Below are 23,276 nucleotides of genomic sequence, written 5' to 3'. Positions count from 1 at the left end.
CCGGCACCCACCGCCCGCACCCGGGTGACCCCCCGACTCCGCCGGAGAGCCCCTGCGAGGAGCCGGACTGAGGCCGGGCAGGCTCATGACAGGGGTGGCCCAGGGCACTTGGGGGTGCGCGCCACCGCCGGGGCCCATTTTGGGGCAGAAAAACGTCAAAACCCCCATTCCCCCTTTACAAGCCCCTCGGGGAGGGTGTGTGTGGGGGGGCGTGGGGGAAACATCGCCGGGACAGGGGTGCACTGTGCCTTTAAGCGACCGGGGCCTGCCCTCCTTGCGCAGTGCACGCTGGGAGATGTAGTCCCTCACCAACGAGCCTCCCGCAGCGGGTGCGGGGACGCAGGAGGGAGCTGGACTACATCTCCCAGCAGGCTCCGCGGCCGTCACTCAGGGGACAGGAGGGAGCGTCGCCGGGGCGGTCGGGCGCGGCCATGGCGGCGGAGTGGAGCGTCGTCCTCCTCACCTGCCAGCGCGGCGGCTGCGTGTCCGCCTTCCAGCGAGGCAAGCGGCGGGGCTGGCGCTCGCCCTCTCCCCTCGGCGGGGCGGGGGGTGCCAGCCCTCAGCGCCGCCGGCCTCTCGCTTGGCAGAGCTGGAGGCCCGCCGGCTGAGGGGAGGCCTGGGCCCGCGCCCCCCCCCGCTCCTCCTGGCCGTGGAGGACCCCTGGGCCCGCCTGGGCAGCGGCGGGGCCACCCTCAACGCCTTGCTGGTGGCGGCCGAGCACCTCAGCGCCCGGGCGGGCTGCACGGTGAGGGGCTTTCTCCCGGGTGGCGAGGCCGGGGGGGGGGGAGCGGGGTGACCGTCCCCTCCCCGCTGAGTGTCCCCTGCTCTGCCCTCCCAGGTGGTGACCTCCGACGTCCTGAGGGAAGCCCGCATCCTCATTCTGCACATGGTGAGAGCCGACCGGCAGCCCAGCTTGGGACCCCTCCATCACACCCTCTCCCTCCCTGTGACACCCCCCTGTCCTCCCCAGGGCCGCGACTTCTCCTTCGACGACTGCGGCCGGGCCTTCACCTGCCTGCCCGTGGAGGAGCCCGGCGCCGTGGCCGAAGCTCTGGTCTGCAACCTGGACAGCCTGCTGGGGACCATGACGCACCGGGTCTGTGTGTGGCCTGTGGGATGGGGCCCTGGGCTTGGGCTGTGCGATGCTGGGCACCCCGTGGCGTGGGGGTGGGTTTGGGTCACCCTGAAGCCTTCGGGGTGTCCTTAGCGGGCTCCTAGCGGGGCGGGAAGGGTGCTGGGTGCCCCACAAGGGCCGGGTCCCTTCTGTGTGATCGCTGGGCATGTGGCCCTTTTCTCGACAGCTCTGTGTGGGCTCCCCGCCTGGTGTGTGGGTCTGCAGCACTGACATGCTCCTCACCGTGCCCTCGGCACCAGGTGAGTGGGTGCCAGCCTTGCCTCCAGCACCCACTTTGGCTTGGGACAGGGGTTGGAGCTTGTAGTGGCGCTGCTGGTTCAGCCTGCGCTGTGCTCCCATGAGGGTGCGGATGCTTGGGCATTGCTGGCCCGTGTGTGGTTGGGAGCGTCTGTTGTGCCTCCAGCAAGGTGGCCGAGGCTGGACGCTGCTGTCACCGCCTCTGCCATGGGCTTGGTTTTCAGGCAGTTGTGCCCAGTGTGGATATGTTCACCACCCCAGCGGGCACTGGTCTCTGTTCCTCTCCCCAGGGATTGACTGGGACGGCTTCCAGGGCGTCAGAGTGATCGCGGTGCCCGGGAGCCAGACGTATGCCAGGAACCATGGGGTCTACCTCACCGATGAGCAGGTTGGTAGCAGCTTGCCCTTCAAGGGACATCCCTTGGAGGTGCAGGGATCCCCACTCCTTTGGTCTCTTGGGTGATGGGGTCCCAGCCCTGCTTGGCTTGGCTTGGGGCTTCCCGAAGAGCTCATCAGGTTGGTCTCGCTCCCAGGGGCTGGTGCGCGACATCATCTACAAAGGCACGGAGGCCCAGATCCGGCAGTGTGCAGGGCCTGATGGCACCGTCCCACTGGTATGGCATGACTTGGGCATCGCTGGCCCTGCCAGCCCAGTCCCTTGTGTCACCACAGCTGTGGCCTCAGCCCCACTGTGCCCTAGCAGGTCTGTGGGGTGGTTTTCTTCTCCTCGGATGCTGCCGAGCAGCTTCTGGCCACCCACGTCATCCCTCCTCTGGACGCCTGCACCTACATGGGGCTAGACTCGGGGGCACCGCCCATCCAGGTGACAGCCCCTCCGCGGGGGATGGGACCCATTGCCCCATGGGTGCTGCTGCTGGGCATCTCTATAGTGTCTCTTTGCCCACACACTGCCAGATTTGGGTGGGAGAGGTGGTGGGAGGGGAGCACCCAGCAACAGGGTGGGGGTCAGCCTGGCTGCACCGGCCAGCCTGGCTGCACCCGACAGGTCCCTTCTCTCCCCAGCTCTCCCTTTTCTTTGACATTGTGCTGTGCATGGCAAGGGGGATGACAGAGAAGGATTTCGTGAAGGGTGGCGGTGACGCCAGTGCGAGGAGCGCCCGCTCCGTGCTGTGGACAGCTCTCCGTGCCTTCCCTCTTAGCATGGGTGAGTGATGCTGTGGTGGGTCCGTGTGACGTGACCCATCCCTGAGCCCTCTTTGCCTGCGTGGGGAGAGATGGGGTGGTCAGGGCTTGGCATCTGGCTGTTTCTCGCCACAACTGCGTGTCCCCAGATCTTCTCTCCCCACCCCTTCAACTGGGGATGTTCAGCCTGGCTGCCCTTGGCTCATGTGAGTATCAGGCACACCCACATTTGCCTTCAGTATGCTGACAGCTCTCCTGCCCCTCTGCAGCCTCCATCCCTGACGCATCCTATGACTACATGACCATGTCTGCAAGCGACCACATCCGCAGCCTGACGCTCCTGCCCGGCTCTGCCAGCCACCTCCGCTTCTGCAAAACAGCCCATTCCCACGTGGATGTATGTCCTTTCATACCCAGCCTTGCTCACGCATGTTTTTTGGGGATTGTTCTGGGCTGTGTGGCCAGACCCCAGTCCCACGTGCCTCTGTGCCCCTGGCAGCGGCCCTGTCTCCTGGAGGATGGCTCTTCAGTCACCAACTGCCTGCTGGAAGGAGCCGTGCGGCTGGCGGCTGGTAGTGTCATCCAGCATTGTCACCTCCAGGTACGTGGCTGGGGTGGGGGTGACCCTGAGTTCTCAGTGCACTGAATGGGCAGGAGGGTGAGGCGGCCCTGGCTGGGGTGGGGACCCACGTCTTTGAGATTCAAGGTGCCCTTTCGGCTGGTGCTGTGGACCCTGGTGGCTGTCACCCTCTCCAGGCAAGGGGAGGAGGCTGTTACTACTGGGCTGTCCCTCTCCTTGGGGGCTCTGTCATGGCTGTGAGCCCTAGAGGCCATTGCCTGGCCTGAATTGCTGTAGTCCATGTCCCTGTAGCCCTGTGGCAAAGTGAAGTGTGCTCCTCTGGCACCTGGTTCCTGCTGGTCCCAGCTTGTCACCCAGGGTGGTTTTCGCCTTCTGAGGCTGGGATCTGGCTCTGGTTTGGGGGCTGCTTTGGGACCAGCCATGCCACTCGGGGCCCTGCTACCTCTTCTGTAGGGTCCCCTGGAGATCGGTCCTGGCTGCCTCCTCTCAGGCCTCACTGTAGGCTCCTCGCCAGCCCTGCAGGGCTGTCCGCTGCGCGACATTGTCCTGCAGGGCCACCATGTTCGGCTGCATGACCTGCCCTGTCGTGTGTTCACTCTCACCGGCCGCCTCGATGACTGGCAGGTATGGGGGCGGCAAGGTGGCGCGAGGCTCCCCGCAAAGCTGGGGTGTAGCTGGCCCCTCCGTCTCCTTGCAGAGCCCTGCCGAAGAGGCCACCTACCTGAACATGCCCTGGGCTGAGTTTTTCCATCGGACGGGCATACGGTAGGTGCCATGTGCCAGGATGGGACAGGAGACCCAGGTCCCCTGGGGATGGCTGCATTGGGAGGTGTCGCGGCCACCCAAACCCATCCTGCATTCCGGCTCCCCTCCTGGAAGGTGTCCTCGTGCCCCAGTGTGGTGCTGACGGGCTGTCCTTCCATCAGGGAAGGGGACCTTTGGGATGCTGAGACACCGCGGAGGAGCCGCTGCCTGCTCAGTGCCCGACTCTTCCCTGTGCTGCACGCCTGCGAAGCGCTGGGGCTGGACGATGTGCTGTGGCTGCTGGCCCCGGCGGCAGTGGCTGGCAAGCGGCTGGCGTGCTGGCGGACGGCCTGGCGCATGTCCTGGCAGGAGCTGCTGCCCTGCCTGGACAAGGCGGCGGAGTTGGGAGCCCGCCGGGCCCTCTTCTTCCTGCAGGGCCAGCGCAAGGTGCGGACGGTGCTGCTGGGGCACCGGGACAGCAGCCTCCTGCCGCTCGCCCGCAGTGCTGTCCACGAGGGCTACCATGAGGCCGTGCTGGGCACGCTGGACGAGGGTGAGCTAGACTTGCAAGAGCTGTGTCTTGCATCTCTGGGAATGAGGGCTGTTTGGTGCTCCCCACCCCTTCCAATGATGCCACCCCCACATTGCAAGATCCCATGGGGGTGCACCCCCAGGGCATCCGACAGACCAGGGTGGGTGCAAGCCATGCGAGTCCCACTCCCCTGGAGCTGGCTTACGCAGAAGTGGGCTGGTTTGGGGTGACCTGCAGCCTGGCTGTGGCTTTGCAGCCTCCTTTTATTTTCTAGTTGCCTCTACAGCTGGTGACGCTGGCATTGCAGCACGGGCGCTCGCCTGTATTGCCGAGGTCCTGGGCTGCATGGCACGAGGGGAAGGGGGCTTGCGGAGCGGGCCCGCTGCTAACAGGGAGTGGGCCTCAGCTTTTGGGCGCCTGGAGAGTGGGGACATTGCTGGCGGTGTCCGGGAGCTGGCCGCCGAGCGGCAGAAGTGGATGAGCAGGTGAGGCTGGGGCTGGTGAGCAGCAGTGGCCCCATCCCAGGCATCGGCGCAGTCAAGGAGCTGTGGTGGTTTGCTCAGCGTCCCTCTCTTCCCAGTCCGGCTCTGCTGGTGAGAGCGGCTAGGCATTATGAGGGGGCAGAGCAAATCCTCGTCCGGCAGGCAGTGATGTCCTCATGCCAGTTTGTCACAGTGGGGCAGGTGGAGCTGCCACCCTTGGGGCACTGGGTGCAGGTGGCGTGTCCGGCCCGCCTGGACCTCTCTGGTGAGCACATCCCCCCAGCCGTATGATCCATTTCTCACCCTTGTGACGTTGGGGAGCTGATGGTGAGCCTTGGCAGGTGGCTGGAGTGACACCCCCCCCATCACGTATGAGCACGGGGGGGCCGTGGTGGACGTGGCAGTGCTGGTGGATGGGTGCCGGCCCATTGGTGCCCGGGTGCGGCGCATTAGCGAGCCAGAGCTACGCCTTGTCAGCCTTGGCGGGACGTCATGGAGTGAGACAGTGGCAGAGCTGGTGTGCCGAGAGCTGGAGCACTTGCAGGATTACTGCCAGCCGCACGCGCCAGGTGAGGTGTCACCAGCCACACAGCCTGGCTCTGTACGTGTGATAACCCCTTAGTGTCCTGACCCCATGGTGCCAGGGTAGCCCTTTTTGGGCACGATGGGGTGAGGTAGCAGGTAGCGCAGTGGGCGTCAGCTTTGCTTTCTTTTTGTTTTCAGGAGCCTTGCTCAAAGCTGCCTTCATCTGCACTCAGGTTGTGCAGTTCCCCTCGCAGAAACCCCTGCAGGCCCAGCTGATGGAGAGCTTTGGGGGTGGGTTTGAGGTGCACACCTGGTCCAAGCTGCCCCACGGGTCTGGCCTTGGTAAGTCTGCAGGGAAAGGGCTGGGGAGTCCCTCGCTGGTGCCAGGGAGTCCCTTCTGCTGCCAGCACTGGGATGGGGTATCCCCCTTGCTGCCCCGCAGCCGGGAGCCCAGCCCCAGCTGTCACAGGCACGTGCGGTGCCTTGCTGCCCTGGCCCCGCCTGTGCTCCCTGCAGGTACCAGCAGCATCCTGGCAGGAGCGGTGATGGCATCGCTGTACCGGGCAGCCGGGAAGGCTGCCAGCACCGAGTCCCTCATCCACGCCGTGCTGCACCTGGAGCAGAGGCTCACGACAGGTAGCAGTTGGGGGGAGCAGCCAGCCCACAGGGAGGGGATCTGCGACTGTGGCTGAGGACCCTCTGCCCTGCAGGCGGTGGTTGGCAGGACCAGGTGGGTGGGCTCGTGCCCGGCATCAAAATCGGGAGGTCGAAGGCCCGGCTGCCGCTCAAGGTGGAGGTGGAGAAGATCCCGGTGCCCGACAGTTTTACCCAGACCCTCAACAATCACTTGCTGCTGGTGTACACTGGGAAGACTCGCCTGGCCCGCAACCTGCTCCAGGTAACGCCTGGGTGCCCTTGGGTGCTGCAGGCTCTGGCCTCTGCTCCCCCTGTGGCCTTTGGTGCCTGTCCCCTTTGCTGGTGCAGAGCTTTGCCACCCCAATGGGAGCTGGCACCAAAGGCTGCGGGTGCAGCATTACCTCCCTGGGTGCTGCTGGAGCCAGGAGGATGGCGACAGGGTCGTTCTGGCCTCTTGCAGGACGTGGTGAGGAACTGGTATGCCAGGCTGCCCTCCACCGTGCAAAACGCTGACGCGCTGGTGAGCAGCGCTGAGGAGTGTGCCCAGGCCTTGAGGCAAGGTGTGAGCCCCCTTTCCTGGGTCAGGCCGACCCTTTTAACGACTGAAGAAACACAGACTTCCTTGAGGCGACTCTGTGCAGTCCCAGGGGTGAAAAGGCTGGGGGGTTGCAGGCTCTTGCAGCTGCAAAAGTCTCAGATCTTCCCACTGGCACATTACAGGCAATGCCCCAAAATTCAGGCTTGAGTGAAGATTTGAGGAAGGGAGGGTTAGACACGCCAAGTCTAGTTGATTTTCTGTGAGCCATCCGTGACGGGGCTGGGGGCCATGCCTAAACTGTGTGGTGGATTCATTTGGCCTTTAGCTTCTGGGATGCTGTGGAGCATTAAAGCAAGCAAATTCCCCCATGGAGGATTAAAAAATAAACAGCAACATAACATCTGGGTTTGCTTGCTTGGCAGGCAGAGCTGGGAGGAATTGGGTAGATGAGAAGGCGGAATTTATCTTGGGCTGAGCAGGAAAGGCAGGGCAGGTTTCTGCCTCTTGAGCAAGAAATGGAGGCAAATAGTTTGCCCCTGCAGGTAACCTGCCGCTCATTGGCAAGTGTCTGGACCGCTACTGGCAGCAGAAGAAATGCATGGCCCCTGGGTGCGAGCCACTGGCCGTCAGGCGCATGATGGATGCTCTACGGCCCTACGTCTACGGGCAGTGCTTGGCTGGGGCTGGTGGCGGTGGCTTCCTTTACGTCTTAACCAAAGTCCCTCGGCAGAAGGAGGCTTTGCACCAAATTCTAGCAAAAACCGAGGTGAGATATGAGCTCCTAGGCGGTTCACTGTCACAGGTGGCTTCCAGATGCTCGCTTTATATAGCGCCAGCACTGGAAGCATCTCGCCCCACTACGAGTGGTATGAGATTGCTTGTCCCCTTAGCCTTCCCCAGGACCTTGGAGGTGAGAACAGGTCCCTTGCTGGCTCCTGCCCCAACCTGTAACTGTTTTTTTTTGTTGGTTGTTTGTTTTGGTTTTTTTCTTTTTTCTAGGGACTGGGCAACTTCAGCATCCACAGCATCGCAGTGGACACCAGCGGTTTCTCTGTGGAGGTTCTGGGATGTGATCTGAAGGACGGTGCTCATCCTGGAGGGGACATGGCTGTGTGAAGGCCTTCAGCCCTGACTCACTCCCAGCAGATACGCAGAGCAAGGGAGGGAGCAGCCAGCTGCCTTCCAAAGCAGGGAAATCCTCACTGCTTCTCTAAAGCTCCTTCAGCCAGCTCCAGCAGGTGCCTTAGGTCTCAATGTCTCCTTTTTGTGCTGCTACATGCCCCAAAAGCCACAGTGGTAACACTTCAACAAATGATTTTTAGAGTTTTTTTTAACCTAATTGGATTGCAACTTTTACAAAATGGTCAACAATCTAATTAAAAATAACATTTTTGGACTTACTGAGCAAAATCTAAGACAATCTCAAAATACTTTTGCACATGAAGTGTGTAAGTACATTAGTACCTAAAGCAAGCAAAAATAAACTGCAGAATGTGAGCATATGCTCAGGAGATTTTTGATGGTGAAGTGTTATCGCAGAAGAATGACATCCACAATGCAACACTGAGGCAAATAATATTATCCATTTTCCTTTTCTAGCACAGTGAGATTGCCCAGATGTTCAGCAATAAATTTTTGCTGAGGAAAAAAATTTATCATTGCTTAACAACAGTCTCAAACTTTTCTGGTGGTGGACTGAGTTCAGCTCTGGTATAAGTTGCTGCCACTGCCATGCCCTCAGCAAACTTGCCTTTGTCTATACTGGGATTTTGACCTCAAGTGTTGGATATTTCTGCAATTGATGCACCTTTAATGGCACTGAAGTTTCAAACTGAGCCACATGATTTTGGAATTTAGTTCAAGCAATTGGGAGATTTATCAGGAATTGCACTATTTGCCCCATCCAGCTTCAGCCTGTCCCTGTCCCCAAGTGGATGATGGTATCTATCTGTTGCAGTTTTTTCCTTCTTTTGTGAGTTGTTGGACATCAAACATGGCAACTGGGATTCAGGTTAGAGGGCAGGCTGCAGGGGAAGAGGTAGGATACAAGTGGCACAGTTAATGGAGAATGAGTGTTATAATGGATAAAAGAGAAAAGGCATTATGGGGGGGGGGGAAGATTTAGAAGTGATTTGCAGGAAGCTAGGAGACTGAGAACTGGGGAAAAAGAACTGCTGTTTATGAGGAACTGGATGTGAAGTTTTGAAAATGAACTTCTTCCTTCTGGGCTCTTGATAAGAGCATACACAGTATAAAGACATACGCCTGCCTCTATGATAAGGGCTAATACTTCCAAGATAGAGAAAAAGAATCAAATTAAAATTTTAAAGCTATATAAGAAGAAACAGAAAGCTGAATACCTTAAATATAGAGAATGAGGCAGACAAGAAGGATAAAGGAGAGGGAAAAACATGTAGTCTATAGCAAATTTTCATCAGGGTTTCTGATTCACTTGTCTGACCCCTGGGGGCCACTGTTGATCTGTAAAATGTCCAAGAGCCAAAGGACCTGTACTACACTCAGGTCTATTTCTCCCTCTGCACTATATATGCGTGAGACAAGAGACACAAAGCGGTGGGCAGGGGAAAGACAGTCAGCTGGGAAAGCTGGAAAGTGGTTTAACTTCTTTAGCAGAAAGACCTCTTTCTTTTGGACAGGCACAGCATCCTTGTAGTTCTGCTCTAAGTCCCGCAGAACGAAGGAGCCTGTTACCACCACGACTAAGCAGAACAGATCTCTCTGGGCTTGGGGGAGGGAACAGACTCTATTTTCAGTTGTTCTGGAGTCACTCACACTGATTGAAATTTGGCTATTGGAAACTGTCTACCCAGCTGGCGTATTAGTGGAATAACACGAGTAGTGCCATTTGTAGTGCGGGGAATGTGGGTATGGAGGCAAAGCTTGAACAGGTGGATGGGAGTGATAGGAACACTTAATTAAATATGCAAAGGCTGAATAATGGAATCTGTAAAATCTGCCAGCATCCCGAGATCCACATTCAGTAGCATTTTTGTTACCATTTGCAAACCGCTGAATTTAACGGGTAGAAATCAGTGCTGAATTTTGGACGTCAGCTCAGAAAAAAGGGGTTCTGTTCTGCTTCTCTCCCCAGGGCTTCAGTTGTGAGGTTATTGAGACAGTACCATTGCTGATCTACGGGTAATTAACGTTCCGGTTTGACCACAGAGTTTCTTCTGCACAACGCAAACGCTGGTGGAGCTAAACTGAGATCTTGCTTCTGGAAGAAGTCTCCTTGTGAAGCGAGGAGCAGCGTTCAGGCAAGGGAGGGCACGACGCTGCTCCTTTGTACGAGGTGGGGGCTCAGCCCTGGTGTAAGCCAGCTCGGCTCTGCTGAGACCAGCTGACTGGTGACCACTTGTATTCCCCAAAACCCAGGTTCCCGCTTTCCAGTGCCAGGAACCCAGTGCTGACTGGAAGTGATTGATGCCAGTGCAAGTCAGCTCAGGGCTTGTAACTAAATATGACGCACGCTCTACCCGTACAAGCTGCAACCTCCCGTTCGTTCATGCCGGGGAGCGCTCACACCTGCGTTAGGTGGTTAAAACCAGGCAGGGCTGGAGGTAACCTCCCTGCCCCCCCCCCTCCCCCTCTCCGGGGGCTCCCACCGACCCGGCTGGGGCAGGAATCCGTTTTCGACCGGCCAGGCAGGATCAGCCCCCTCAGCCTGCTGCCCAGGCCTCCGACCTGAGCCCGGAGCAGCCCGACTGAGGGAGGCTGAGCTTGGGCTGCCCGGAGGGGCAGGCCCGAGGCCCGGCCCCCCGTCGTGAGGCGGGCTCGAGTCCCCAGGCACCGCCGGGGTGCCTCAGAACCCCCTCGGCTGAGCCAGAAGGGCTCGCCCCCCTCCGCGACGAGGAGGGGCTGAGCGGGGCGGGGCGGGCTGGGCCGGGGTTTAGCGCGGCGCCAGACGCCCCGTCCTTCTCCCGCTCCTTTCCGGGAGCCTTCGCGGAGGAATCTTGCCCCACGCCGCGCTCCGTCCGGGGCGGGGCGGCGCGGCGCGCTCGGCGCCGGGGCTGAAGGGGCACGCGGACCGCCGCCCGCGCCATGTCGTTCCGCCGCGCCTTGGCGCTGGCCGCCTGCGGGCTGGCCGGCGGCTCCGTCCTCTTCTCCGCCGTCGCCGTAGGCAAGCAGCCGGCCCGCGGCGGCGACGCCGAGCCGCGCCCGGGGGGCTCTGCCGCCGCCGCCGCCGTTCCCCCCGCTTCTGCGGCGCCGCCGGGTTTGCTGCTGCTGCCGCCCGCCGCAGCAGCAGCCGCCGCCGCCGCCTCCTGCCCGCCGGCTCCCGGCTGGATCGAGAGACCCGCCGGTACCGGCGGCTACTGGGACAGCAACTGGGACAGGTGGGTGCGGTGGCGGGGTCTCCCTCCCCCGCCTGGCCGGGGGAGAGGGACCCCGCTCCTGGGCGGCGGCGGCGGCTGAGGTGAGGTGAGGTGAGGGGCCCGCAGGGACCACCACCACCCCTCCGCCGCGGGGGAGGCGGCGGGAGCTGCCCTCAAACCCCGCCCGTCCGAGCCGTGCGTGGAGCAACCGCTGTCCGCCGGCTCAGGGCTGGGGGCGAGCCCCCCCCTCTGACGGGAAGGGGGGGAGGGGAGACCCGGGGCACCCCCGCGGGACCCCCCTGGCTCGGCTCGGCCCGGCCCGGCTCGCCCTCACGGAGCCGGCGCCCCCCCCGCCCGCGGCTGAGGCGCGCTGTTGTGACAGGGCACGAGCCGAGAGTCCGCAGGACTCGTTTCCAGGTGAAATGTGAGGTGGTGAACTCTTCAGAGCGGAACATAGTTGAAATTCTTGAATGTTCTTGAAAATTCTTGGCGTTCTGGAGCGCCCGAGTGCTCTGAAGGGATGCCTTCCTTGCTCCTCTGTCTTAAGTTCAGAGACTTTCCCCGCGGTAAAGGTGCGCGGATCCCTTTATTCTAGTGCTTTCATCCAGTGAGATTGCAAAGCCTTAGGCTGGTGATAAGTGTGACTGCTGTGTAGAAGAAGTGCCTGCTTTTTTCAGGATGGTGTTAACCATACGCCAAGATGTTTCTGTTCGATAACAGCAGCCTTGTGGGCTAAAAACGCTTGCACGTGCTAGGCATGTATTAGGCCTGCTGCTTGTGTTGACCATGAACTGCAAGTTAGTGTTCTTAAATCCTTGTAAAGGTAATGTTGCTTTGAACCTAACTTAGTTGTGTTCTTCATGGTGTTGAAATACGTTCACCCAAGGGTTAACTACATTTTTTTTCTGATTCTTTAATTACAATTTGCAAATACCTGTATTGAGCTTTGGCTCATTTAGCTTCCGTCTGGTAGAATTATCTCCCCAGGGACGCTCATGTCAGGCTCCAGTTTAATCATAGTAAATCCAAACTTAAGCACTAACAGATCTTTATTGTATAATGCATCCTGGTTTGATTTTTGAGATGCTACAGAATCAAAGGCTCATATAAATAGGGCTATGTACACCCTAATTATAAAAATAAAACTTTCATTAAATAAGATTATACCCGGTTACACAGTTACATTGAGAGAGGTACTAAAGCTACTTGTTTAACTGCAGATCCAGGCCTTTCTGATTCTGCTAAATGGTTGTTTTTCTTCAGGGGTGCTAAAGGACTTTTGGACTCTTGTAACCTTTTTTTTTTTTTAACCAATTCAGGAGGTAGAGATTGTTCTGTAACTGATGTAGCTGTCACAATTGCCTGAAGAAATATAGCTAGATAACACTTCATATCACCATTCATCATAGTGTACAAACAGTGGAAGCGTATTACGTAAATACATTATCACAGATCAATTTTAGTTTTCTGCTTATTGGTGCCTACCAGTTGGTGTGGTATGGCTTTGGCTATACCTGGTTGAAGTCTTAATTTTGATTTTTGGATGATGTTGGCAGAAACACTTAATATGTGAAGTTGTTAAATAGCTTATACACAAAGCATCTAACCACTTCTCTTTTCCGGGACGGGGTGGGTGAGGCAGGGAGGGTGGGGAATGATTTACAAAGTCAAGTTGAGAGCAAATAACCAGACTATTGTAATATTCTTAAGAACTGATGGCTTTTCAAGTTTGAACAAAAGAATGCAAGTATCTTGTTTTCAAACTTCCTATTGATCTCATATGATGCTATACCTAGGGTGTTGCTTTGGTCTATGCCACCTGCACAGGAATTGTACAGCTCAGTTCTTAGATAAGACTAGATATAGTTTCATTCATGTAAAAGATCTGAAAGCTGTTCTAATTAAGCTTCTGTTAACTCGAAAGCTTGGTGTGGGAGGGAGAAAAAAAAAGCTTTGAATTATTGGCTAAATTTCTGGGGTTCAACTACCTTCCTGTATTTTTTTCTGAGTGGTTCTTGCAAATAGTTTTATTAGAAATAAAAGTAGGAATATCTGGATTTTGAAGTATGTTACAAGAATTAAAGCATTTGTGAGGCTGACTGATATGTTTCAGTGACATGCAGGGCTTCCTGGAAGGAAGGTGAAAAGGGCACTGTCATGGATTAAGTGCTACTTTTGTTATAATTAGGTTTAAAGATGGTCCCCGGCATTGCCATTGCTTTTTAGCAAAGTTCTGTCCAGCTACGATCTTGGGTGAATTTTTTTTTTTTTTTTTTTTTTTTTTGTAAAGGGAATGCAGAAAGCTGCATTTTTCAGCTTCTGAGTTTTGGCAACCTAAAAGAACCTACTTAAGTCTTAGCAGTATTAAAAGTGTTCCTGCTCATAAACTTTCTAAAACTAGCTTATGCTAAAAATATTGTTAAGCTTGGTTATCTACTCATGACTTGTTAAAGCATCTGTTGCTTTTCAAAGTGCACGTTACCATCGAGTAACTTCAGAGGTGCTGGAGGGGAGAGGGCAGGGCTTTCATTCAGGCATTTCTTGTGTGTTTCTGCCATAGGATGAATTAATACCTATGTTACTTTACAAATGTGCTTGAATTTTTCAGACATTTTGTCTATTTTCCCAATACATCTTTCCAGCAATGTGGTTTCTGCTGAATCAAAAGTATCCTGTGAAATAGCAATGGAACTTCTTGTTGTTCTTGGACTATTGTTTCATTTTTAATGCCTTGCTGAACTTTGTTAACAGCTTAAGGAATGTGTTGAGCCTCATTATTCAATAGAAATCATGTCTTTACTAAAGCAAAATGGATGCAGGGCTTTTTAAAGCCAGTCTTGCTGTGAACTGTCGAAATAGGTATGTGAAGCAGCAGTTTTCTATGACCAAACTACTTTGTCTCAAACTGAATAAAAATTATATTCTTGATTAAAAAATCTATTAAAAAAAGAAGAAACAAGTTTAATTATAGTAATGGAAGAATTGAGGTCTGGCATGAATTAAATAAATTAACTGTTCTTTAGATATGAGATCAAGGGAAAGGATTTATGCTCTGAGGTGGAGAGACATAGCAAAAGGATTTGTATTAATGTGGTAGAGGATCAGTGCAGAGAGGGGACCAGAAGACTAATCTGTGGAAGATTTGGACAGGGTTGATGATGATAGTGCAGTGCTGGTGTCAGCAGCGGGAAATCTGTGGCACTAATATGGGATCCTGGGGGAGGGAGGGGAAGATCCTCTGTGCCTGGTGTCCTCTTGAGGACACCCATCAACTGTCTGGGTGATGTGCGGGAGGGAAGGTTGTGGTGTGCAGAAAGGGAGAGTAGTGTGCAGTGTGACAAAATGGAAGGAAGATTAAAGTGGCGTGAGGGGAGAAAGTGATGAAAAAGATGAAAGGATAAATAAACACTCCAGGCTGAAAAATAAGAGTGTTACAGGAGAGACCTGATGTGACCTAGTTTAAAGCACAAAATAATTTGCAATGTGCACTGCAGAAAGTTGAAGTCTTTCTAGGATATTGGGGGGTGGGGGCAGTTAGTCATTTGATGTAAATGTGGTTGATAAAAGTGCAAATTTTGTAGGTGTTACCACAGGGCCTTCTAGATATGGAACATTTTATTTCCTTTATGATCAGTCAACACTTCTTCCTTTTTTCTGGGGTATCATTCATGGTTAGTTTTTCTTGTCAAAAAGCCTACCATTATACCTGTGACAGTCAGTGAAAATCCCAAGAGCAACTATTGAATTGACAGGGGTTCAAATATAAAATCTCTGCTAGTGTTTATAATCTTCTTGTCCAGGCAGACTGTAGCTTTCATATGTTTTAGTGTACACCATCTGTTTGCATTAGGATTTAACTTTTTCTGTTGTGTTTGTTGCTTTTTTTTTTCCCCCAAGGATTAATTGAGAGGTGGCTGTCACTAAAAAGCAAATTTATCTGTGTCAGTTACCTTTTAACCTAAGACATTAACCTTTTTTTTTAATGCAGACTTTTATTTATAGCTCTCACACAATGGTTTGAATCAGTTTTGTGAAACAAATGGCTAAATAGTCAATTTTAGTACTTCAGCTATATCTAGAAATAAGGCAAGACTACCCATCTGTAAAATTCCTCTGCCTTTTAGTCTCCCCTATCTAAAAGTGGTGTTTTAAATGTGTTTGTTTAGACGAGAACCCCTGGCTCTTATCAACCTCAAAAAGAAAAATGAAGAAACTGGGGAAGAAGAACTTGCCTCACGCTTGGATCACTGCAAAGCAAAAGCCACCAGGCACATATTCCTTATCCGTCATTCTCAATATAATTTGGATGGCCGGGCTGATAAAGACAGAACTCTGACCCCACTTGGTATGTATTACTAGAAGCATCATAATTTGCCTTTTCAGAAAATTGTTTTGGCTACAGGTCAGTAACTCAGCTCTGTTCTGGGTCTCACTGCCAAACCTTACCTACTTTCTGGATCCTTTGTGGCAGAAAGCTGTCATGAATAAGTTTGGGTTTTTCCATTTTTGATCCTCTAAATCCAAACATTATAACTTGCTTTACAGAGTTCTAAACACACTCGGTTTTAGAGAAACTTCACAAAGGAAATTTCCAATTATCTCAAGGTTGCTTGAGCAAATTTTCGTGCTAGCTGACATAATTCACCAGGGCTAAGGCTTTCAAACTTGGCTCCATGACAAACTTTGGGATTGGTTTCTCTTAAAAGGTGGCTTGTGTTTCTGCTAGTTGACTTGCTGATTTGTATATAGTAAAAAAAAAAAAAAAAAAATTACCCCGACTTTCCTTTCAGTTGGAGTGTTTATAATCAAATACATTTCACTTTTGCTACTAAGCACTGTTTCTGGGAATACTGCTAATCAGTTACCTGAAATGAGGATAATCTCTGTCTGTGTAATCTTAATTCATTGATCCTGTGACTAGGTCTCAAATGTTAGTTAGTAGTATTTTTTAATAGTGTACTTTAAAAGCAGCGGACACTTTCTTCATTATATGTATGCCAACACTGTTTTGAGGGGGGAAGAATTATTATTGTGCAGTGCTGCTTGAGGTTTTGGAAGTCTGGTGCCAAATGTTTAGTATAAACACCTTTTTCCCCCCGAAGTCTTAATCACCAGTATGTAAATAGGAATGAAATGCTAATTTCAGGACTAAGGTGCTATCTTAAACTGGTAACAAAGTATAATCTTAATCCTGTCTCATCCTGTGCTTTGGGTAAGTTAGTTACACTGTCTGTTGTCTTTTCACCTACCTACCTGAAAGATGGAATAAAGTCTTCCCTAGGTTGTCCAAGTGCTGTGGTTCTTAACTGTTCCAAGATGATGGTGCCTTTATGAAAAATGCCCTGTCATGTCTGAGTGGATCTGTTTGACAGTCTCCTCTTCTGTGCTCCCTGAACAGAGATGACAGATGGCTTGCAGCACTGTCTTTTATTGGAAGTGGCTCACTTGGGATGGGGCTAGCAGGGATATTGAATACTTTAGTGAAAGTCTCTGAATAAGTTTAGATATTTTTTTTTCTCAAATAAATAAATAAAAAAAACCCCACCAAACCAAGTAATTTTTCCTGCTGATGGAAATACAACTTGAAATTGTCCAGCCAATAAGCTTGATCTGAATAAGTAGTGACTCTGGTAAAAATGTTTTCCAATTACTTCTTGAAAGGAGAAAAACTGACATTGATGGAGACCTTTTATGTCTACTGGACAACTTTTTTGGTAGTTCGTGTGAGGTGCTTACATGAGTGTCACCAGTTTATATAATGAATATAATTTTTAAGGTCGAGAGCAGGCTGAACTGACTGGACACAGGCTGGCAAGCTTGGGATTAAAATTTGATCAGATTATCCACTCCTCCATGACTAGAGCAACTGAAACAACTGAAATTATAAGCAAACATCTCCCAGGTAAGTGACTTTCCTTAATTTTTTGTGGTCTTCTGATCCTTAAAACTGCTTCCAGTAGAATTCTAAGCTTGTCCTTAAGGTTGAGATGTTATTTAGCCATCTTCCAGCCCTGTTTGAATATGTCTATGTTTATAAAAAAACTAACAACCCTAATCTGCTTGTTTCCGGTTAATTTTTAAAAATACAAGAGGGATCTGCCCCTCTGAGTGACTAGGTGCTACCTGTATGTACTGCTGCATAGAACTCTGCTGGTTACTCTTCACTTACGCATTGTGTAAAGCAAAGACTATCACAGTTTATCAGGATTGGCTCAGCCCTCAGTCTCGGGGCAATAGCATGGGAGAGAAGAGGATCATAAACTCCAGTTCTTGTAGTGATGCTTGCTGGGTTAGGTAACAGGCCCTTCTTGTATGCTGTGCTAGCCTATGTGCAAGGGAAGATGTGGCACACTTGGAGAGGTGTAGGAATTTTTTAATGTGCCTGGCTGCTTTGTTTATATGGTTTTTGGGTGGTTGTGTTTGCAGTTGGTTGGTTGTTTTTCTGCTGTTCAGACATACCAGAATCTAAACTAAAAGATATTTGACTATAGATAATTCTGTCTGGTATTTTAGCAGATAATCAGGTATGACAAGCTGAAAGTGAGTTCTCTTAGCCATTCTGTGTTTATTTTCTTTAATGTGCTCCTTAAAAAAAAAACCCCAAAACTTACAAAACAAAAAAACCTCAAATACCTCCCCAAACACTAAAACAAACAACCCCCCGCAAACCCTCTTTTCTTCCTCAGAGTAAGAGATTAAAATATTTTATAAGCTTATATTTAATATTATTAACATTAATTTGCATTAATTAGCAGTAAGCATTAACTGACATACAGCTTTAGATTAACATCCTTGCGAATGCATTTCTTCAAAGTGCAGCAGACTAGGAAGACTCAACTTGCTGTGCCAGGCTGGTCTGGCTGTTCTCAGTTGGAATAAGCTTTCTCTTGCTGATGACAAAACAGTTGTGTTGAAAAGATTCACACACCTTGATAGGCCATGTGTAGACTAAAATGGTCTTTAGGATGGAGTTGAAGACTTCTTTGAAGAAAACATGAAAAATGTATTGATTGTAGAGTTGCGGGCCTGTTTGCAGTGGTATGTGAAGTAACAACTCCTTTCTGAATGTGTATTTAATATTTCAGGAGTCAAAAAAATTAGTACTGATCTGCTGAGAGAGGGAGCACCTATAGAGCCAGACCCTCCAGTCTCTCACTGGAAACCAGAAGCTGTGGTAACTTTATACTTTTTTTTTTTTCTTTACCTGTTATGTTTTGGGTTTTTTAATATACCTTATATTGACAGTAGCAGTAACTTGCAGTGTCTGAGCTGATGCTTTCATCATAGAACTTAGATAATTGCGTACTTTTCTCCTCCCTGATAAGTATGCAGAACAGTTAAAATAATTTACAATCCTTTAGTATTAGTTCAGCCTCAAGTGTGTATCCCTGTAAAGAAGAACTGTTTATAAGATGCAGCCCATCTGCAAATGCAGACAATGGCACATGTTGCTCTGAGCTGTGTTTAATTATGAACTCTGTGCCATTAGCAGTATTACGAAGATGGAGCTCGAATTGAGGCTGCTTTTCGAAACTTCATTCATAGAGCTGACGCGAAGCAGGAAGAAGACAGCTACGAGATCTTTGTCTGCCATGCCAACGTGATCCGCTATATTGTGTGCAGGTACGTGTTGGATTGCACGTTCATCCATGTTCTTCAAAAGGTCTTAGTTTTACTGAAATGGTGTTGGTTTATGGCACTGCTGAGCTAGGAAATGTGTTGATTTGGCTTGTTTGAAGTGGTTGGAGATCAGTGCCTGCATTGTGAGCAGCTGCTTCTGCAACTTTATCACAGAATTAACTTCCAGATACAGGACACATTTGAAAATTAGAAGACTTTCATTTTAATTCTACAGAGAAAATAGCTAAATTGGTGAGACTCAAAACCTGTTTGTATGTCTGAACAGTCTCTTTAATACCATATGCTTCTGCTTCCCACAAACCTGAGGATAATGCCTGTGTGGACTGTTGGAAAAGACAACAGATAGAGCATCTGACTGGATGCATCTTTTTTTGAGGTGACGTGAATTTCATCTTACATAATGAAAGATTTGTTTAGTTTTGGGAATTCTTTACTAATGGCAATTTTTGTATTAGGTTCAAGTTGTATTAGTGTGGTTTTGCAGTAACATCCAGTACTGGATTAGAGGGGAGAGTATGTTTCTGCCAACATCGAGGTTGTTCATGAAGGAGAAAACAGTTCTGGATCTTTGCCTGTCCCTGTATCCAGTCAGCTATGTCTGTTTTATTCTTCTTCCCTATCAGCAAAGCACTGTCTGTAAGATAATTTGTCTTGAGCAGGACAGATGTGATTAAACTTTAATCTGATCAATACCTACAACAATTTCAGGTAGCTTTATTTAGCTGAGCTAGTTAAATGCTAGCCTGTCTGCTCTGTGGACTGCTTTAGAGCTCTTCAAAATTGCTATACTTAAAATTATTGATCAGGTAAACAGACTATTCTTTCCTGTGCCAAAAAAGATTATCTTGCTGCTACCTAGGCTTTTTCTGAAATACTTGCATACTTTTTGCAGTTTCTTTTCTCTTCTTTTTAACTTCTCTTCTGTACCTTCTATTCCAGGCTATCTGATACCACAACTGAACACAATCCATGTAGTGTTCCTTTTGAATCTAGCTTGACTGTAGCTGTTATTTAATTTCTTAGACTTTTGAAAAGACTGTCATAATAGCCAAAACCAAGTTATTCCTCAGTATTCGAGGCAAAAGATGTTTGAGACAACTCCATATTTTCTCCAGCTGTTTACAGTAACTGATTGAACTCTTGAGGCTGTTCAGTTAGGAATTTTAGAATAGCTGGAGACTAGCTGTGATACTGTATTTCTACAGAAAGCACAAGGTACTTTTTCTTGCTGCTTCTGGGGAACGATACAGCTGACAGAAAGCAGTTCCAGTGAATTTCTTCCATAGGCACATGCAGGCAACTAGAATGAATCCTATATCACTACCTCTTCTCTGCTGTTGTTGCATACCTACCCACGTTGGCAAGGCTAAAAATAGTGCGTAAGCGTGCTGTTTGCCACTTTTGCCTTGGGTCTGCGGAGGAGGCCATTGGCATGGTGAGCCATCTTCTCTGCCTGTCCTGAACTGCGTGGGGTTTTGTGGTGCTGCAGTTGGCTCAGTGACCAACCTGAACCTATGCTGTCTGTTGTCCTGGTTGTTACAAGGTCGCTCAGACTCCTTCCAGCAACCTGACTACATTAGAGCTCCTACCTCCTGTCAATTTGAATTAATCCTGTCTACAATAATCATATCCATCTGCTTGACTCTGCTTATGCAGTGCATTGTTGGCACTGGTCCAGTTATCAATGCTGCGGTTTTGTACCAATTCCACAAGAAAAATGTTTTTTTCCAAGGCTGACTGTAGAAGCATTTGCATGCAAGCTGCGGAATGACCAACAATTTTCTTTTTGTTGTTTTTGTTTTTCCTTATCTGGAACAGAAGGCGATGCTCTGAGGGCATGTTAATATAACTGTTTATGAATTAATAATATATGCATTTATTTTTTTTTTAATAGAGCATTGCAGTTTCCCCCAGAAGGCTGGCTGCGAATGTCTCTTAACAATGGTAGCATAACTCACTTGGTGATACGTCCTAATGGAAGAGTGGCACTTCGAACACTGGGTGACACAGGTTTCATGCCTCCAGATAAAATCACACGCACCTGAATGAGCAAAACTGATGGCTGTCCAGCAGCTGCCTCTAGTCTCTTTGCACTAGTACATTCAGCTACGGTACCACTAGATTTTTATCTGTTACGTTGGGGTGTGATGCTGTCTTAAAATGTCCTTTAGCCCCTTGCCTCCTTCATATTCATATCTGCCTTTCAGTCCAGAAAAGAAGAAATCTTTGTAAGCCTGAAGCTGTCCAGTCCTCAAGTATGCCCCAAAACTGAAAGCTGAGCTGTGGAATACAAAGAGATTGAATGTCTGTGTGCTCTGCGGTCACAAGAGCACTGACTTTACCCCCACCCCACCATGAATTTCTGTAACCAAAGCTCGCTCCTGTGGGTATTTCTCTTGTGCAGGAAAGCAATTGGTGTAGGAACTGGAAGAAACAGCCTTGTATCACACTGCAGCTAAAACTGAAGACAAGGCAGCTTGTTTCAACTCCTGCAGAAATGACAAACAGGGTATTTTGCTGTTCCAAGGACAAAGGGATAAGGCTTCAGTTTCTGTAAGCTGTTAAGGATGTATGTTTATGTATGTTGTGTCATTATTCCCCTCTGCCCCCCAAAAAGCTCATGTAAACTGTGCCTGGAGGTTGTAAGCATAAAGCAAAGAGGGTAAAAAAAAAACCCCCAAACATTTGCCTCAGAGCTGTGGTGCTAGAATTAACTGCTGCTTATACTAAGTGTTCCTCCATCCTCAGGAAGTACTTTAAGCTATTTTGAACAATGTTTTTCAGTCTCATAAAGCCTTTAACTAAAATTTTGTCTGTAGAAGGACGTAGGGATGAGTTTGTAGCAGTAAGATGGAAGGAAAGGAAAGCAGCAATCTTCTGAAAATGCTTCCAGTTAATGACTTGGATTTTTCAGTGCTTTCTCCCACTGATTTGTATTTGTTAATACTTTGCCTTCAGAGTAGAGAAATAACACCACTGAGTGCAAGGGAGTTGTATTTCAGGTCAGAGGTTCTGCAGTATTGGAGCAAACTGCTGCTTCGAACTCCTGTTGCCTGAATGGTGAAAAAGGATCTGTGGGATGGCTGTTCTAGGCCAAGTACGTAGTACAGACGTCAGGCAGAATGCTTTAAGTAAGTAAGTGGCTTCTTTGTACAGTTCTGACACTGCTGGACTTGTTCTAGGAAAAATGCAGGTGGCTGAGAACTCAGTTTCATTTTTTGAGGGGAGTGTTTCATCTTAAGGATGTTTGCTAGGCACTTGAACTAGTGTAGTAATGTGGCTCAGTACCTGGAATGTTGAAAAATTTCACCATGTCCATAGTCTGTCTTGGTGACAGAGCACATACTATAGGACAGCAAACATAACTAGCTTATTTGACAAGTTCTCTTATCACCAAGAATGTTGCTGAGGCCCTAAACTTGTGCCTCTCAGAGCTGTACGAAGCATAATCATGGCACACAACCTAGTGAGACAAGGTTGAAGGGCTTGTTTGATCCAGGACTGCTACATCAGGCTGATTTAAGGAAACTGGGGCTAGCAGGGAACAAAATATGATTGTTGTGTGGGGCAAGAGGGAACCATTGTGACATATCTCTCATTGATGCAATGAGAATAATTTATCTGGTTTTGTCTATTAACTTTTTAAAAGTTTTGAATAAAATAACTGGTCTGTCTTTCTTGTCTCTTCAGTTGAATACCTGCTGTAGAAGGTAGGGCTGCAATGCTGCACAGTGACGTGTATGTTTCTGCCAGCTGAGCAGCCTTTGTGTCCCATGTTGCCTGGGGAAACAATTCATTTACCAACTTTGTCCTTTTAACTCCACATAGCTGAAAGGTAAACTGGAGAGAGGAGCTAGTTCAGAGTTAATTATCATCACCTATAGACACATGTGTACAAGGACCATAGTATACAAGAAGGGACTGCTGTACTCTAGGCTGGGCATTTTGGGAGTTACAGGGCTGTCTCATCACCACATGGAACAGGAGCACCAAAGCAAGAAAGATGAAAATTCGGTGCATTTTTATTTGTGTATGTGCATACATATAACCCTCTCGCATCATACATACCCTTCTACCCCCCCCATGCCAATAACTAAGTTGTTGGTGGGCAGCCAGAGGCCACACAATGCCTCTTTGCACATGTATAGGAATTACCAACATTTTCAGTGACACTTCAGTTGTGAGGGAGAAGGTATGAAATTTAAAATTAAGTAGGTACATAATTTTTAGTTCCTGTCTTCAATAGTTTGAGACTGTTTTTTAAGCCTTCAGTGGCATAATCCAATGTCATTGTGTACACACGCACATACAAAAAAGATACATGTAGTTGTGTAAAGTCTGGACAAATCAGTGATTTGCCATGTCATGGTATCAACCCACCTACTTACCGCCATGCCCCATACGCTAAACAGTGTGACACTTTTAGCTACTCATTTTTTAAATAGAAAGCAGGGTAAGTTTGTATTTTTTCACATGACACTTAGCTAATTAAAAAACCAAAACAAACAAAAACCCCACAACTAATCTTTCACACCTTTATAAGTGAACTTTTAGCCAAGAAAACACAATTAAAGCAATACCAATCTGATTTAAAGTGTCTCCACAGGCTCCATGTGAAAGAGGTTTCTTCACAATCATGAATGATCAAATGGCTACATAAATTGCTTTTTTTTTTTAACAGCTGAAGTAAATACATTGTTAGAAAAATGACTTCTTAAGATGCAGTACAACTGGACTAATTAATGCACA

At 49.8% G+C, this 23,276-nt stretch overlaps 2 protein-coding genes across 11 annotated transcripts; both read left to right on the top strand.

The window, feature by feature from the left end:
• Positions 1–403: 403 nt before the first annotated feature.
• On the top strand, positions 404–15,136 carry FCSK (fucose kinase). Of its 9 annotated transcripts, XR_007506602.1 has the most exons (26): positions 404–501; positions 588–745; positions 839–889; positions 971–1,096; positions 1,302–1,374; positions 1,663–1,760; positions 1,906–1,986; positions 2,073–2,195; positions 2,396–2,537; positions 2,785–2,912; positions 3,015–3,116; positions 3,549–3,719; positions 3,793–3,860; positions 4,022–4,392; positions 4,646–4,856; positions 4,952–5,118; positions 5,195–5,422; positions 5,577–5,720; positions 5,895–6,014; positions 6,089–6,276; positions 6,475–6,574; positions 7,095–7,318; positions 7,552–7,790; positions 9,665–9,865; positions 9,949–10,133; positions 15,053–15,136. XR_007506602.1 is itself a non-coding variant. In XM_049804314.1 (23 exons), the coding sequence occupies exons 1-23, from the start codon at positions 432–434 to the stop codon at positions 7,666–7,668; spliced, it is 3,258 nt and encodes a 1,085-aa protein (XP_049660271.1). In that variant the 5' UTR covers positions 404–431; the 3' UTR covers positions 7,669–8,063. The 9 variants fall into 9 exon arrangements, 8 of the variants coding, with proteins under 8 accessions (XP_049660271.1, XP_049660270.1, XP_049660272.1 ...); XM_049804314.1 differs by lacking the exons at positions 9,665–9,865; positions 9,949–10,133; positions 15,053–15,136 and having other exon boundaries at positions 2,076–2,195; positions 7,552–8,063; XM_049804313.1 differs by lacking the exons at positions 9,665–9,865; positions 9,949–10,133; positions 15,053–15,136 and having other exon boundaries at positions 7,552–8,063.
• PGAM5 (PGAM family member 5, mitochondrial serine/threonine protein phosphatase) lies at positions 10,547–22,201 on the top strand. 2 transcript variants are annotated; one of them, XM_049804325.1, is made up of 6 exons: positions 10,547–10,907; positions 15,053–15,231; positions 16,663–16,788; positions 17,972–18,060; positions 18,379–18,509; positions 20,422–22,201. In XM_049804325.1, exons 1-6 carry the CDS (start codon positions 10,615–10,617, stop codon positions 20,570–20,572), a joined length of 969 nt encoding a protein of 322 aa, XP_049660282.1. In that variant the 5' UTR covers positions 10,547–10,614; the 3' UTR covers positions 20,573–22,201. The 2 variants fall into 2 exon arrangements, with proteins under 2 accessions (XP_049660282.1, XP_049660281.1); XM_049804324.1 differs by having other exon boundaries at positions 10,548–10,907; positions 18,376–18,509.
• Positions 22,202–23,276: the final 1,075 nt, after the last annotated feature.

The sequence above is a fragment of the Accipiter gentilis genome, chromosome 7 (genome assembly GCF_929443795.1).
Source record: "Accipiter gentilis chromosome 7, bAccGen1.1, whole genome shotgun sequence".
NCBI lineage: Eukaryota > Metazoa > Chordata > Aves > Accipitriformes > Accipitridae > Astur > Astur gentilis.
This window is presented reverse-complemented; position numbering and strand designations above follow the sequence as displayed.